We start from the raw sequence: 16,857 nt of genomic DNA, 5'->3' as shown, positions 1-16,857 counted from the left end.
ATGGCAACAGGAGAACACAACTTTATTATTGTGAAGAATGTTGAGACGCAGCGACCTGACTTCTTTCCGCTCCTCTCTCGATCCAATTAACCTCAGGGCCGAATGCTTACCTACTGACCTTTACCGCAAACACGGACTCGATCTCGCTTTCTCACCTGCTGCCGTCTGTCAGTTCTGGATACCCTCTGTTCTTCTACACCTCTCCTACATACTTGGCTCGATGCAAGAGTTTGGTAATTAAAAAGGCACATTTTACAGCAGCAAAGACTGTAGTTCACATTATCTTCTCACACTCTTTAATTCTTTAATTGCCCGGGATGTGCAAAGGACGAGTTGTGCAAAGCCAGATAATTTTCTGAAAGTAATCTCAATTAAAAGTGATATTTAGTACAAAATGAGGCCTAATCTGGGTCAGACAAACTACAAGACTTTTTTTGTAACTTTGTTAAAAATATGATTAGTCAGGCACACCTGAGGGAGACAGAGAGCGCTGACACAGCGGAGCAGGCTAAGGTTGAGTATGCACACCTGGTCCGGTCAGAGTGACTACACCTATCAGCACAACTGTGACCAAAAAAACACTTCCAACACATTCACAATCATCTTTCTAATCTTTCTAAAACCGATGACTACACACTGGTGAGTTTAGAACTAAACTAAACACAGTAAATTACTTTAAAAGCATCCAAAATGATACTGTTCTGAAGTTTGGGATTTAACTGTTTTTTTTTTTAGACCAGATTTATCTATTTTACCACAGGGAGCAAAGAGAGCAGAAGATGAACCACAGAGGGAACACATTACCAACACCACTTAAGTGAAAATAGCAAAAATGAACACTTATTCTTGTGTAGTCATTAACAGGTAGTCCTGACCAAAAGGTCAAATATCGCAGTTTATAAAATAAAAGTATATGTGACCCTGGACCACAAAACCAGTCATAAGGGTCAATTTTTTGAAATTGAGATTTATACATCATCTGAAAAGATGAATAAATACACTTTCTACTAATGTATGGTTTGTTAGGATAGGACAATATTTGGCTTAAATACAACTATTTGAAAATCTGGAATCTGAGGGTGCAAAAAAAAAAAAATCAAAATATTGAGAAAATTGCCTTTGAAGTTGTCCAAACGAAGTCCTTAGCAATGCATATCCACACACCAAAATACATTTTTGATATATTTATGGTAGGAAATTTACAAAATATGTTCATGGAACATGATCTTTACTTAATATCCTACTGATTTTTGGCATAAAAGAAAAATCGATAATTTTGACCTATACATTGTATTGTTGGCTATTGCTACAAATATATCCGTGCGACTTATGACTGGTTTTGTGGTCCAGGGTCACATATGAAAATTTAAGGTTATGATAAATTAAATTACAATTTCTATAAACATTAAAATGCCACAAGTTAGCAATAACACAGACTTGAGAAATTTAATGGCACTAAACATATTAACATTATATAAGGTAACGCATTAACTGTGGCAGCCCTAAAATACTGATACTAAAACAAATAAAACTAAATGTAATCACATTGATGCACAATATTGGCCAATATTTAAATTCTATTTTATCTAAATAACTTAAAATCATGCATTAAAATCTGTTGGTTTTAAATGCTACAAGTGAATTTAGGTATCCCAACATTATAATGTACCATATGAAAAATAAATATTTGATTAGCTAAATATCCTAAATCGTCCGATACTGTTTAATTAAAAAATAAAAAAAAATAAAAATCAGGCAATATAGCCAATATGGCACAGATATATTTCATATTTCTGAATTAAAGGATTAATTCACTTTAAAAAATGAAAATTACGCCAAGATTTACCCACCCTCAACCCATCCTAGGTGTATATGACATTCTTCTTTCTGATGAACACATTCGGAGTTATATTAATAAATATCCTGACGCATCCAAACTTTATAAGGGCAGTAAAAGGGGCCAATGAGTTTGAAGCTCAAGAAAGTGCATCCATCCATTATAAACGTACTCCACACGGCTCCGGGGGGTTAATAAAGGCCTTCTGAAGTAAAGCGATGCGTTTTTGTAAGAAAAATATCCATATTTAACAAGGTAAATATCTAGCTTCCATCAAACCGCCTTCCGTATTCTACTTACGCAGAAAGTAAAACGCCTCTCCCAGTCCAAAATGCTTACGCTATGACCTACGCATTCCGTATTCAACTTACGAAAAAAGCTTAACTGATGCAACGCTTCAGAAGGCCTTTATTTACCCCCCAGACCCGTATGGAGTGCGTTGGATGTATGACGGATGGATGCACTTTCTTGAGCTTCAAACTTGTTGGCCCAGTTCACTGCCATTATAAAGCTTGCCAAATAACTCTGATTGTCTTCATCAGAAAGTCATATACACCCAGGATGGCTTGAGGGTGAGTAAATCTTGGCGTAATTTTCATTTTAAAGTGAACTAATCCTTTAAACTAATATTAAATCTCAATTAAAAAAAAGCACCAGTGTTTACACCCTAAAGGGAAGACAACCTATGAGTAGTTAAGTTGTACTTGGGATACTTTAACATAAAAAAAATCCACACCTCAGCTACAAATCAATGAAAATTACTTTGAAGCACTGGAGGAGTAAGATTTGATTTTGCTTCACATTGATTGCCTTGCACAAGATGTCTAAACTACAGATGCAACTTAAGGCTACTCACAAGAGTCATAAACAATAAGAATGATTTCAGTTCAAATGCCAATAATCTCTCCCAGGCTCTCCTTGTGTATATTCGGTGCATTTTATTTAGAAAAAGCTCCTGTAATTAATTATTTTCAGTTACGAATTCAAAACTCAAAGGAATTCTGCTATGTTGAACTAAAAACATTGCCATTGCAAACACTCAGGCTGTGAACTCACCTGTCTGTTACGCTCGTCTGTAATTCGCTGAATCTGGATCTTTTTCCTCCCCATGGCTGCTGTGATTGGCCGAACAGGGGTGGGGGCAAGGTTGGGGGTGTGGTGAGGTCAGAGGTTAAAACTTCTTGAGGCAGTTACAGGAGCACAAACAGCGACTAGTCGCCTCTGTGTATAAAGATGTGTGTGTGAGAGAGTCTCTCTCTCTCTCTCCGTATGCCACCTGTCTGAGGCAGCTGGGCTCACCCGTCTTCCTCCACTGATAAAAAAAAAAGGAAGGAGGGAAGGAAGAAAGAAAGTGTGTGGCCTCCTGGTAGGGCCTTCAGATCATGGTCTGCTCAGGGTGCATGTCATCCGACAGGTGTCTGTTCTGATATCCAAACCCCCCTGGAAAAATCTGGTGATGAAGATGATGATGGTCTTGTGATGAATTCTGTGAAAGAAAAGAAAGACAGAACTTAAAAACAAAACTGGTACGACAGCAAAGTATTAAGGTAGTCAATCTTTATTATGGGGAAATTGCAACGAAATAGCATACGTAACTATTTTCATGGTATTCAGTTGTGCTACTTTATATTTTTGTGTGATCCGTGATACAATGTTTTTTCAGGATTTTGAAACAAACCAGAAATCTTTTGTAACACTAAATATCTTTACTGTAATTTTTGCTCATTTTAATGTATCCTTGCTGAATAAAATTATTGATATCTTTCAATCTTACTGACCCCAAACTTTTAAACGGTAATGTATAACAATATTTTCAATGTTTTATATAATTACTTGTATAATTAACTGTACTAAATTACCAGCCCAGTAAAGTGCAGCAGAATTACAATCTCACATTCTACTACCTGCTTCTGTAATTTTATGATGAAATTTTTTTTGAGTTTTTATTATTATTCTTAATCAATTTCTAACACAAAACCGGTGAGCCTGGCAAATATTCCTGTGGTCTGTAATTATTCTGTCAGTCTGTCACCCCATATTTTAGCAAATGAAGGGAGAAGGGTGAATAAACCTCCAAACTTTAGGATTCCCACACTGTCTATAGTCTAGTTAGTAAATTTCCATTATTTTCCCTTGATTTTTAGAAATCCTTTTATAGAAATTGGACTTACAAAGATTAATTTCTAACTGAACCTTAGAACTAATTAAATAATAGAAAACTATTGATTAGAGAAATTTAAATTTATTTTTCAAGACGTTTTCAGATTTTATTAGTTTTAACTGTTATGATGGGAACCCTTATAAAACATCTGCCTGGACAGGATAGGCAAACCTCACCTTCACCCTAGCTGGGTTTCCCCTAAACCACACATAGCATGACATTCACATACAGTACATGGCTGGGCAAAGCCCCTTTCTGTAGCCTGAAAGAGCCTGATTGTGTGTTCTCGTTCACAAACCGCTGACGCTGATGTCGCTTACAGAGCTAAAGCATCTTCACCTGCAGAGAAACACCTGCTGAAGTGTCTCTGTGCTTGAGTGTTTTATCCAGCAGCTCTCTCAGTGTTCTCTCGCAAATAAGTCACCCTTTTAGTCATTTAGTCAACATGGGTATTTAGCTGCATTTGAAGGTTAAGTGCATTTTTCACTTTATAATAATAATAAAAAAAAACATGTTGAAACAAACAGTGAGAACAGATGCCTTGGAGCAGGACGGCAAAAGTTTGTGTGTGTGTGTGTGTGTGTGTGTGTGTGTGTGTGTGTGTGTGTGTGTGTGTGTGTGTGAGTATGAATGAATGGCTGCATGAATAAATTTACTGCAGCCTAAGAATTGTCATATGGGCCAAGATAATTTTAAAACATGCTATTATTATCTCTGCCTTCGATTAAAAACAACCCGGGGCTCAAAACAGAATTCTATATATACATCGAGACTGTACACACTCATGCTCACACATCAACACATGACTGCTGACACAAGCAGACTCCCTGATCAGGGAGGCCTGCAAACTTCCTAATTTCCGCTTTTCAGGTCAGAGTGCACATGCTCAGAGACAATCTTATGTGCACAATCTCGTTTGAACTTGAATTATGAGTTGTCATTTCCTTGCCACTTTCATTGCAATATAAAAGCAGCAAAAAGCCCAAATTTTACCCTTCAGTCCAGACTAAACGTCAATTATAGGCCTCTTGAAAAAAGCACACATTTAATAAGTGTAGTTCAGAGTTACAGTCCAGCAGAAGCACTTTAAAGACTGCAAAAAGAGCGACTGGAAAAGCTCTTCCACCTTGTTCCTGCCAAACAAATTCCTTCTGGTAAAGTAAACACTTTCAAAAAGGGTCGGCATTTGTTTTAGCCATTTGACATGTCAAAATTACATCATAACAATTCTGATTGGCCAATGGAACCGTGAGAACGCAAAAGTACCATATCTCCTGGGCTATTTATTCTGTCTGAGCAACAAACAGGAAATTAATATCACAATTACAAGCTCTCAAGCTCAAGAAAACTGACAAAAATCACTGAAATTTTTTGCCACATAACAGCTTTAGGCCACGATACTTAGTTGCAGTTGCACTGAACTTTCAAAATGGTCGTGAAGCAGTCATTACCCTTCACTAATTCACCATGTTAATATTAATGAATGAAGAATATATCCATATCCAAAATAAATGACCGGCTATGTTGAATTGAAAGAAGAACATACAGTAGGTTTTCTAGGGCAAATCAGCCTAAAAAATGTGTAATAATCATAAAACAATTACTATAACATCCAGTCTGGCGGTTGCGTTCAATCTAGCCACAAAAGTTTAAATATTTCAACGAAACCGAAGCTCAAATCGGGCCTGAAAAGTCTGCATATGCAAAGTAACGGAACTCCATGCAGCTCCCGTACTATGCTTCATTGGAAATGAAAGGGTTAGTTCACCCAAAAAGGAAATTTCTGTCATTTATTACTCACCCTCATGTTGTTCCAAACCCGTAAAACCTTTGTTCATCTTCGGAACACAAATTAAGATATTTTTGATGAAATTCGAGAAGTATCTAAACCAAACCACGTCACTGCACTTTTCAAGGCCCAGAAAGGTAGCAAAGACATCATTAAAATAGTCCACGTGACTACAGTGGTTCAACTTGAATGTTATGAAGCGACGAGAATACTTTTTCTGCGAACAAAAATAACGACTTTATTTAACAAATTCATCCCTTCCATGTCATTCTCCTATGCTGTTTACGTTGTATAGACAGTGAAATATCTTAATTTGTGTTCTGAAGATGAACAAAGGTTTGGAACGACATGCAGGTGAGTACTTAATGAGAGAAATTTCATTTTTGAGTGAAATAACCCTTGAATGACTTTTGGTATGTCGTTCATCGGAAATAATAAAAGGGCGGAAACTAAAGAAACAAAAGCCATGCAGTCTCTGAACTTCAGTGTTCTCATTTCATAATAAACAATTGAGAAAGACATCTAGGACTACATATTCACTGTCAATTTTATTTGTTCTAACAGAAAAGGTCAGAACGCACTAGCTCGTGTACTCTTAGACACGGTCTAAGCTGCTAGGCATGACAAAACAGTCCCTGTCACAAGCTTCATCACTTCTTTCACAGTAAAACATTGAGTGGGGTGTGTGTGTGTGCGTGTGTATGTTTACGTGAGATTTTTGCCTCCGTTTGGAGAGGATGTGTCGACAGGAAAAGTTTCCTCAGTGGGCCGTCAGCAGTACAGGCTTGAGTTCAAAGCAATTCGGAGTCCGTGTGTGTTTTGGTCTGCGGGGCCAATACATGAAAAGACTTCTTTATCTGCAATGAGAGTCAGAGTTTGACCTTTCACCCTGTGAGCGCTGAGAGGGGCTAATTCCCAGCTCTGATCTCAGTCGTTGCACGAGGGACCTGGAAAGTGTCCTCAGACTGTGGTTCCTCACAGTCAGACTCTCTATCCGCTGAGAACTCAAAGTACTGTTTGAAAATGCTGTAAACTGATCATTTTATTCTTATTTTATTCTTATCCAGGGGTTTTCAAACTATGGCCCAGAGGCCTACAAGAGGGTGCTAGGGTGTCCACAAAAAAACTAGAGGGAAAATTTCCCTAGTTTGTATTTTAATGTATTTTTAGGGCTGTCACAGTTAACTTAAGATATTAATTAAATATTTAATATAATGAATCTTTTTTTTAACACATATAATATAAAACAATCATGGAATTATTAAAATAAATAAATAAAATAAAATACATGATACATTTCTAGAATATCTTAATCTATATACAACATGGTAAAAATTTTAAATAAAATCTGCATTAAATTTTGTGAAGACAAAAATTAAATGATTGTACGACCGAATAATCTACATTCTTAAATTTTCTCAGGAGAATAAATGGTGTTTGCTTGTGCCACCACAATGCCAGAGTGTTAAGATGTCCTGCGTGGTTTTAGCACCTTGCTATGCGGTTGCTAGGATGTGCTAGAAGTCAAAAAAGTCCAGATACAGCAAGGGTTAGCCCTTCAGAAAGTTTATGAACTTTTTTTTTCTTAATTGCAGTTTATCACCTGGTTGGTGAAAATTGCAAGTCTGATTACTGAGAAAAATAATAGCACACCTCAACAAGTTGCATAGCACACCTCAAATATGAAAATTAACAACCACTAATAAACAATAAAGAAAAAACAAAGTAGATTACAGATAAAACATCAGTTTGTTTCTGTTCTCAATACTAGGGGAACCCCCAGCAACAGAGACTAAAACTCTCTTGAGAATTAGTCACACTCATGACAATTCAATTGTACTGTAATGAAAACTGATGTTAGATAGATATACATACATTTATGCACAAACAGACACACACACACACATGTCAGCAGAAGTAATTTCTTATTGCTTTCAGAGGTGAGCTGTTGTAAGATGCAGCTGTCATACACACATACGGGGGAAGGTGTTATAATTTTGAGTTGCGGCTTTGCTCATACCACTGAGGAAATCCTGCGGAACCAAGCTTCAGCGTGCAACACAAGCAAAACAACATTTACAGAGGCCTGCAAACAAGCGAAAAAAACACCTTGGTGTAAACACATCCAAAGACACATGCTGCTAGTAAAGAACCCAAGAGAAAAAAAAGTCACAAGTTTGTGACCTTTCACTATATAGATAAACCCTCCATCTTCGAGCAACTCAGACCCACACGTTTGGAAAGCAGTGATTCTTGCAAGGACTCTGAAGTACCAGAGGTCCGCTGGGATAAGCGCACACTGCCCTCGTCCATGTGTGGGCATATGGTATTCTGCGCGAGCACGTATGCGTGTGTAAGCATATCTCCTCCATGGGGTGTGTGTGAGAGAGTCCAGTTTTGTTATCCCTGCCTGTAACTAGAGGCAGAGTGGCCTGGGGCTTGGAGATAAGAGGCCGTGCCAGAACTGGGCTTGGACCAGGTCCAAAGCTGTGCTGAGAAATCCATCACCTTCCCAGCTCAGAGCGGGAGGTCACCGACTGGGACAGAGAGTTGTTTAAATCGGCCATTTACAGTTTCCATACATTGGCGCTATACAAATTGTCCCATGACCACAGCTCTGTCACTGGCGGCAATATCTCAGTAGTCCCAGGGCCAAAAAAAAGTAATTTCGTAGTGAGTAACAAAGCTAAGCATGCTGATGTGTGCCTCTACAGAAGACTTTCATGTCGTGACACTAGAATGTTCTACAACCAATTTCTAGTAAGAACCAATAGAATGCAAATATATATACATTTTTTTGTAAAATTTTATTTCACAAACTGTAAATTTATTTTACACACCATTTACTCAAAACATTTAAAACTAAAAATTTGTTTCCAATTCATTGTCGGTACAAATTGTAACTGATGATGCCAACAATCTCAAGATATTAGCAATAAATCACATAACAGGTAGGATGGACAATATTTTGGTACCATATTCGTTATCAGCGGTTATTAAGAGACTTTTTAAAATATTTAATATTTAAAAACACTAATAATTTGATAACACTGTTAAATGTAATCTTTAGCAAATCTCAAAATGAATATCCATTTTTTAAATGAACTTTTAGCATTTAATTTTTTTTTTTATCAATTAATTTAGATAAAATAGCATAGAATCTTAATATCAGCCATTTATCTGCCATAAAAAGAAAATAATCATCAACGTATCAGTATCAGCCAGAATGTTAATATCGGTGCATCTCTTATTATGAAAGTAAAACACCGTTTCATGTTGATTTTAAGCTCAATTCCCAAAACTGTACTGGACTAGAAGGAAATCAAAGCAAGCTTATCTTAGAGAAAGAGTGTTTTGAGGAGACACCCTTAACCTAAGAGGCTTTTTTTGAGCCGAGTGCTGTTCAAAACATTAGCCGTGGCTAAACTGGGGCAAAAATGGAGCGCTGTGAGACCCTCCAGCGATTTACTCCAACCTTGGGGTTGTACTGCCAGCACCAACTGCAGGATATTTCCAGCCTGTTGACTCAACCTCCCCGCACGGCAGGAACTCACCCTGTCCAATATGGCTACTCGGCTGCTGACCGCAGCGCATGATTTCTGTTTTTCAACACAGCCGTTTGTCCAGTACACAACGTATACTGATGATATGGCGGCGTTCGATGCCTTTACTGGACCTTCTCCAGGAGCGAGGAGATGGGTGGCGTAATGTCTGCCAAACCACAAGCGTAACCCAATCCCTAAGGTGGGGGAGGGCGGTAGGTACGGCACTGCAAGGACAGCATTTCAGGGGGAGGGGGGTAATGGATCTGTGGTCTTGTGAATCACACCACTGCTGTCGTCTTGTCAACTCTGAAAGCAAACTACAATGCTAGATTACCACTTTCAGCCCTAATTTTTTTTAAGGGTTTTTTTTTTTTTTTTTTGGTGTCAGTCTTTTTTATTTCCTACTCATTTGACAAACAAAATACTTGTTGACAGAAGTAGGACATTTGTCTGGTGTGCTATAGTCTGTTGTTTACACCAGCTTATCGTTTCCATCATCAGTGTGGACAATGTGGTCAAACTTGTCAGTTTACAGTACTGCCACAGAGCCGAACAGACCCAAGTGCATCTTGCTACAAAACTCTCAGGCCCCTGCATGAGTCTGCAAATACTGAGGCTACTAGGCTAACTTGCTATTCTGGGGTCAGGTAAATCCTTACCCTTCTCACCCACCACGCCCCCCATCCGCCGCTAAAGGTCTTGGAGACACACACCTTCCCTTGCAGCATAACGCTGGTGACATCAATGTGACAATTGGAAAGCAGGGTGTGTTGCCAGCGGTTCGTCATGACCACGTCATGTAAGCGGTTGGTTACACAACAAAACAAAATATTTTTTGTTTCAAACAAAAGATAAGCTTGTTGGTTCAGTATTATATCAAAATCACAATCAGAAGACAAGCTAGACAAGGAAAAGATGTCATTCATATTTCTGTAGAAAATCTCAACGGTGAAAGAGAAGTTATGCCAGAAAACGAGACACAATAATCTTATACGCCACAACACCCACAACTATAAACATATGTACATTCTTTCCTGTTAATATTGACATATGAGATCATCTTTGTCTTTGGCTATGTCTACACAAGTCTAATCTTAAAATGAATGGCTTTTATTTGAAAAGTTCAATTATTATCCAAAAAAAGACATTAATAATGTGTAAATCACATAATTTGGTAGGTCTCCTAAAGAACCCAACTGGGAAAGAAACTTATTTAAAAGAAACAATAACCAGTTAAATGTGAATAAAAGAGAAAAATAATTGATCAAAGCAATTATCGGTCCAGCTGTACTTAAATTTCAAATCTCATTATAAAAAGAATCTTTTTGTAAGATTATAAATGTCTTTACTGTCACTTTTGATCAATTTAATGTCTTGGTTCCTTTCAGAACCTTTATTATTATTATTTTTTTTAAAACGTACTGACCCCAAACTTTTGAACAGTAGTGTATGTGTTTTTATACTGAACTAAGACTGAAACTGCTGTTGAAATCATTAGACAGTATAACAAAATGCAACTGAATTCCTATTCAAAGACACTGAAAGGAAGGAGTGCACAAAAAGCAAAAGAAAGAGATTGAGAGAGGCAGACAGAGATGCGAACTGCTCTGCGTGTAGAGTGAAGCTGTCATGCAGTACAGCACATGGTCCTGTCACACCACACCACTCTTCAACGCTCGGAAATACCCTGAAGGCAACACATTGTTTAAGTTAACCTGATCTCTTAGTGACGTTTACGGAATATACAAATCTGAAAAACAAACTAGTAAATTATTTCAGGACATTACTGCTCTAGTTTCCGCGAAAATAAATGAATGCGACACAAAACTAAAGCGTTCAAGTATGAAACTATATTAAATTAATCTTCACGTCACACAGGCTTAAAGGTCATTGGTATCATATTAAGGTCCTTCTTACCCCTTATAAGTAGAGATGAGCAAAAAGCCTAAGATTCGATCCTCAGTCTCGTGTGCCCAAAGTTCCTTTGCATTGACCCGATCAAGCAACAAATAAAATCCAAGTGGACTACAGCATAGCTTGTCCCGTGACCTATGCCTGGCTGACAGTGGAGACCAGTTCAGCAATGAGCTTCTAATGCAGAGCGCTCAGACCCCCAGCCCTCCTCTCAGACCCCCCCACCCTCACCCTTTGCCCTAATATGCCTTTAGCAACTGCCTTCAATCCATCAGTGTCTTTGGATGTAATTGAGAGGGTGGATGGGTGTCAGGATTGGGACGCTTGTCAGTATGTCAGATCCTCTGTTCTCCTGCCTGTACATGTGTGCGTTAAATGTCGTGGCAGCTGCCTACACACCTTTTGTTCTGACACCCCCTTGCAACGTCTCTGCTGTCACAGCTGTAGGAAATTCAACTTTTCGGGTCCAAAGCTGCTGCAGGCGACACTCCACGCCGGAGCTCTTTCCAAAAAATCCTGAACAGTAGCTCTACATTTAGTATGGAAAACTTTTTACACATAAGTAGCAACAACCTGTTGTTTTTAAGTCTACGGTCTTTTTGAGAGAACAATAATGGTTTCCCCAAGAACAAATCTGAAGATTCGCCCTTTCCTGACCTCAAAATCTCAGAAGGGTTTTCGGGGGGTGTGGGAATGCAAAGGTCATGGGTTTGTAAAACTGCAATGTCAATGAGTTTCCAATGGGAGGGACAAAAAACATTTTGGGCACAAATCACGCTCTGGCACTGAGAATGTTAGGGTTTAGAGGGAGGTCTGGACACTGTGGTTTCTCACAACGAGTATCTTATATGGATAAATGCTTTGGATAAGAGAAGGGGGGAATTAAACCCTCCCTATGCTATATCAATCTGGAAATCTGCCATTAGTAAGAAAAAACATACAAACATCTTAAACATAACACACCCAAGCCAAAATCAAGAAGACACAATTGCTAAAACAACAAAAACCCTTGACTGGTTATCAGTCTGCTAAGGTCTTGTTTGATTGTTAACTATCTTTCGCTCTTTTTGTAGAGCAAAATTCGCATATTCAGGCTTGGGATCAAATGTAATAACATTTTAATAACAATTTAATCTGAATACTGGGGACAGTGTCCTCAACAACGTCTATGGAAGTTACAGCCTAGTGCACATAGCATCGGCTAATGTTAACTAGCTGGCTAAAATAGATGAGGTTTTGTCAAAATTGCAAAAATGAATTGTGATAGTCTTGAAAGCAAAAGTACAAACCAATCAGTACTTTTTTCACATCATATGCCATAGTTTTTGTAGCATGATGCAAAATGTAAATGCTAAGAAAAATGTAAGAAACACTAAAAATACACTGCTAAAAATAAAAATTGATCATTCTTTTGTAATGGGGCCAATAAAAAGGTTGGCAGGAAATTTAATGAATTGCTTATTTTTAATAAACCTTACTCTTAATAAAATTGTTTATGGACAATGATACCTGACACCTTCATTAATTCTCTTATGGAACAACTCCAGTGCAAACTCATTATAATGCTTCAGAATATGAATATTTTACACAGGATATGAGCAAATAGGGTTTTGTTTTCCCTATTCGTGAATCATCATACAAATCCAACTGTATTAACATAAAATCAGGAAGAAGGGTGATTTTCAGGGTATTTTGAGTTCCATGCATGAGGTGTGGGATGAAAAAAACGTCAGTTACTCCATCACGTCTGTCCATATCCCCTTTCCCAGAAAACGCGCTGTCATAAAAAGATTCCCATACCAGGAACAGCTGCGTGCTTGTGGCCTTTTAACCAACCAGACCAAATAACAGAACAAGGTCTGTCCTATTCAAATTACTTCAGTTGAGGACTGCACACAAATGTCAATGTTACAATCTTCATCTAGACGTACCTTAACATTTCAGTTGCCATCAGTGACAAATTATCCAACTGATCCATCTGAAAAATAAAATGCATTATGTTCTTATGCCCTGATATGTGCAATGTGCTGAAAAGAATCTTCCATCCTGTTGTCATCTCTAAACACTCTGTAATTTAGAGAAACATGGTATCTCCCGGCCTAGACAGACGGTCACAGCTAAAGGGTAAAGGTCAAGAGAAGCTAGATGAGTCCTAACAGACAACGCAACCTGTTTGTCTTTGCCTAAGCCCCTTCAGCTGCCACTCGAAAAGACGGTGCCACAATATGAAATCATTTCCTCTGACACTTTAAACAGCTCTTGAAGAGGCACAAGCCAAAACTCACGCTAAACCATGATTTATTCCAAATCAGTGAATCTAACCAGTTTAGCCTAAATTTTCACAGTAAGTGACCATCTGAAATTTGAAGGAATATAAACGATATTTTGCTCTAAAAACACATTTTAAAGACAAATTTTCTGTAGAAAAATAACTGAGCAGTCAATCTAAGAGCCCATCCACACGGAGACCCGTTTAGTTGTATACGTAAAAATTCTGTATCGTATCTGCGTTTTGGGAGCTTGAAACTGCTATTTTTTTAAACCGGGTCCCAGAGTGGATAAATCTGAAAACGACACCCTTGCATTTTCGTGTGTACAGCCAATCCGTATATTTTGTGAAACGATAATGCCATCCCCCCACGTCTCGACCCTAGTCAGACACCGCTATGTCACGTAACAGCAACAACAACAACAACAATAATAGCGGACTACATGCTTGTGTTCATGCCGCAGAAGCTACTAAGCCTATTAGCTTTACTAAAGTAAAGCTTTATTTCTAAGCTTTACTAAAGTTTGTATACCGCATGCAAGGTTTATGCGCATGCTCCAAGTCTTCTTCTCCGTTTTTAGTGTATCTCTGCAGAATTACAGCACCACATACTGATCTGGCATGTATACTACATCATTTTGAGTCGGTTTCAGTGGTTTCGTGTGTACGCAGATATTTCTTGAGACGTGAAAAAAAAAGAACGGATAAGGAAAGCTCTGGCTTTGTGTGGATGTGGCCTAAAACTCTCCAACAAAATCATAGGATGTTGTCAAGGCATTGCTATTCAGGTGCTAAGGGTTTTGTAGCGAGTTACAAAGGAGTTGCTAAGTGTTTTCTTACTAACCCATCCACGAATTCTCTATGGCCCCATTTACACCTGGTATTAACAAACATTTTCTGTGATCTGATCAGAGAAAATTGGAGGTGGCCTGGGACAGCTTCTGACCAAATTTAAATAAGGTGTAAATGTGCTTGCAAATGCGCAATCCCAATTAACATCCTTAAAGTCGAACCATTTTTATTTGCTCATTTACTGTCTATATTTCTAGAATTATTTATATTAGCAACAATATTAAAATTCTGTCTGAAGTGATATGCTGATAATTATGTTTAAAATAATTATTCTGCTATGGTTGATAACCAATATTAAAATTCTGCTAACACTTTACAATAAGGTCTTATTAGTTAACAGTTAGTTACTTCATCAACAATAAGCAATACATTTGTTACAGTATCTATTAATCTTTGTTAACGTTAGCAAAGTCCCTTTAAGACAAGTCATTTCACTTGGCGGCCATCTTTGAAACGCCTCTCAGGCATTCAAGTGCAGCTCCTACATCTTTGAATGGGGAAACATCAAATTCTCCAAAGCTGTTTGCCAAGATTTCGATTAAATTTCATATTTGAAATCACCAATAAAATCTGACAACAACTGTCTCATAAATTTTGTTTCTAAATGCTCGAATCATGACAAAAAAAATGGGCTGGCTCAAGCTAATGCGCATGCGCAGTCCTAAATGCGCGTCTCGTCTATCATTTCGAGGGGCGCGTCTGACTGTTTCTATAGAAACCGGAGCTTCTAACGGCCGCTGCAGTGACGCGATGATTTTACCGATTGGCTCTTATTTAGAAGGCGGGACTTATTCCGCCATATTGCGCGTTGCACTTTCTCCCATTCAAAACAGTATGAGTGACGCGTCTTGTGTTATTCTATAGTCTTTGACGTTAGTCACGTTAGCTAAATGATATTAACAGATGCAACTTTTGATTTTTATAATGTATTAATAAATGCTAAATTTAACATCAAACTTTTTGGAAGTATTTTTTCATTGTTAGTTCATATTAACCAATGTTAACCAATGAATCTTTATTGTAAAGTGTTACCAAAATTCTATATCATTTTGTCAAAATTAATTAAAAATAAAAATAAATAAATAATATCAATCTCTACAAATGCATCTGGTTATCATGAAATTATAATGTACAGTATGGATTTTGAGATTTGCTAAAGATTATATTTAAAAGCGTTATTCAATTATTAATGTTTTAAAAATAATTAGCTTTAAGTAAGCATAGGTGATGGCATAGGTGATCTAACTGTAAAAATAGAAGAAATAAGCATGAACAATTAAATCTACAACATCGACTGTTATTGATAAATGTATAAATTCTCTAATACTAGCCGATAACGCATATAGTACCAATATATCACGCATGCCTAACTGATATCACTGCAGCTTTCCACGTGCTGGGCTGATCATAGTCTAAACCAGTCAAGGACATGAGTAAACGTCTGGGCCATTAGTATGACAAAGAGTCTTCAGCCGTCAGTAAGAGGTGATGTCTTCTTTCTACAATTTGTTGGAGGGTGAGGAGTGATGGGGCTCTGGTGTTAAAAAAAAAAAAAAAAAAAAATTCTCAAAAGGTATTTAACATGAGAAGTGGCCCACACACACACACATACAGTTTCTGCCATCCTGCTGAAAACACAAAGGAACTTACTCTCTCTCTCAAACACATGCACACACGCGCTTCTCAGAAACAGCTGACGTTTCAACAGGCAACAGCTGACAGGCTACAGGTGGGAAGGGCACAACCTCTTTAACCCTATACATCCCCTCAACCCCCAATGCACAGCCCTTGTTCTCATCCTGAAGTTTTTACACTTCAAATCAAACACACACACATACAGGCGACACCTGTTTGTACCGCACAGGAACTGTGATAAACCCTTCCTCCACCGCAGCTTATTTATTTCTGATGGCGGCCTCCCCGTCTCCCTCGCTCTTCGTTTCCTCAGCGCAGTGTGTCTCCTTGTTCTGTCTGCGTCTTTGATAACCTCAGCAAATGTTTCTATTCACTGTGTATGCAGCAAGCAAAATGTTCAGATGGCAACAGATTCACGTGGGCCTGCCATGCCAGCCTTCTGAAGGACTTTACTCAATTACTGAAAATAGCTTTTGTTTCTTTAATAAATGTAATTTTGGTAATTGACTGAGCAAGAAAATAAAGGTAAAAAATTGTCAGAGCAGAGTCTAATAGGCTCTGTTTTGCTAAGGACACACCGATAATTATTTCATGTTATGGCCGACATTATGAATCTATACTACTTATATGTAGAGTTCGGATGAAAAGTCACATATTTAGATATCAAACATTTTTATTCTTTATCCTTTCGTTAATCTTTGGAACGCAAATAAATCTTTTGATGAAATCTGAGAGCTTTCTGTCCTTCCATAGACAGCCTATGCAATTGCAACTTTGGTGCTTCAAAAAGTTCATAAAAAGATTGGAGAACTAATCCAAATGAATTGAGTGGTTTAGTCCAAATTTTCTAAAGAG

General features: G+C 37.9%; 1 protein-coding gene across 15 annotated transcripts in view; it reads right to left on the bottom strand.

Annotated features, from left to right (window-relative positions):
- mef2d (myocyte enhancer factor 2d) overlaps positions 1-16,857 on the bottom strand; it is a 65,749-nt gene that overhangs the window by 37,598 nt on the left and 11,294 nt on the right. For 14 of the 15 annotated variants that reach the window (XM_051864629.1, XM_051864639.1, XM_051864626.1 and 11 more), the window contains exon 2: positions 2,894-3,323. In XM_051864629.1, the coding sequence (XP_051720589.1) occupies positions 2,894-2,947 (54 nt within the window). In that variant the 5' untranslated portion in view covers positions 2,948-3,323. Of the gene's footprint in view, positions 1-2,893; positions 3,324-11,249; positions 11,427-16,857 lie in introns of those variants that run through there. The other variant, XM_051864625.1, reaches the window with a different exon arrangement.

Source organism: Ctenopharyngodon idella, chromosome 16 (assembly GCF_019924925.1).
Source record: "Ctenopharyngodon idella isolate HZGC_01 chromosome 16, HZGC01, whole genome shotgun sequence".
Classification (NCBI taxonomy): Eukaryota; Metazoa; Chordata; class Actinopteri; order Cypriniformes; family Xenocyprididae; genus Ctenopharyngodon; species Ctenopharyngodon idella.
The sequence above is the reverse complement of the archived record's forward strand: the minus strand, read 5'-3'. Positions and strand labels throughout refer to the sequence as shown.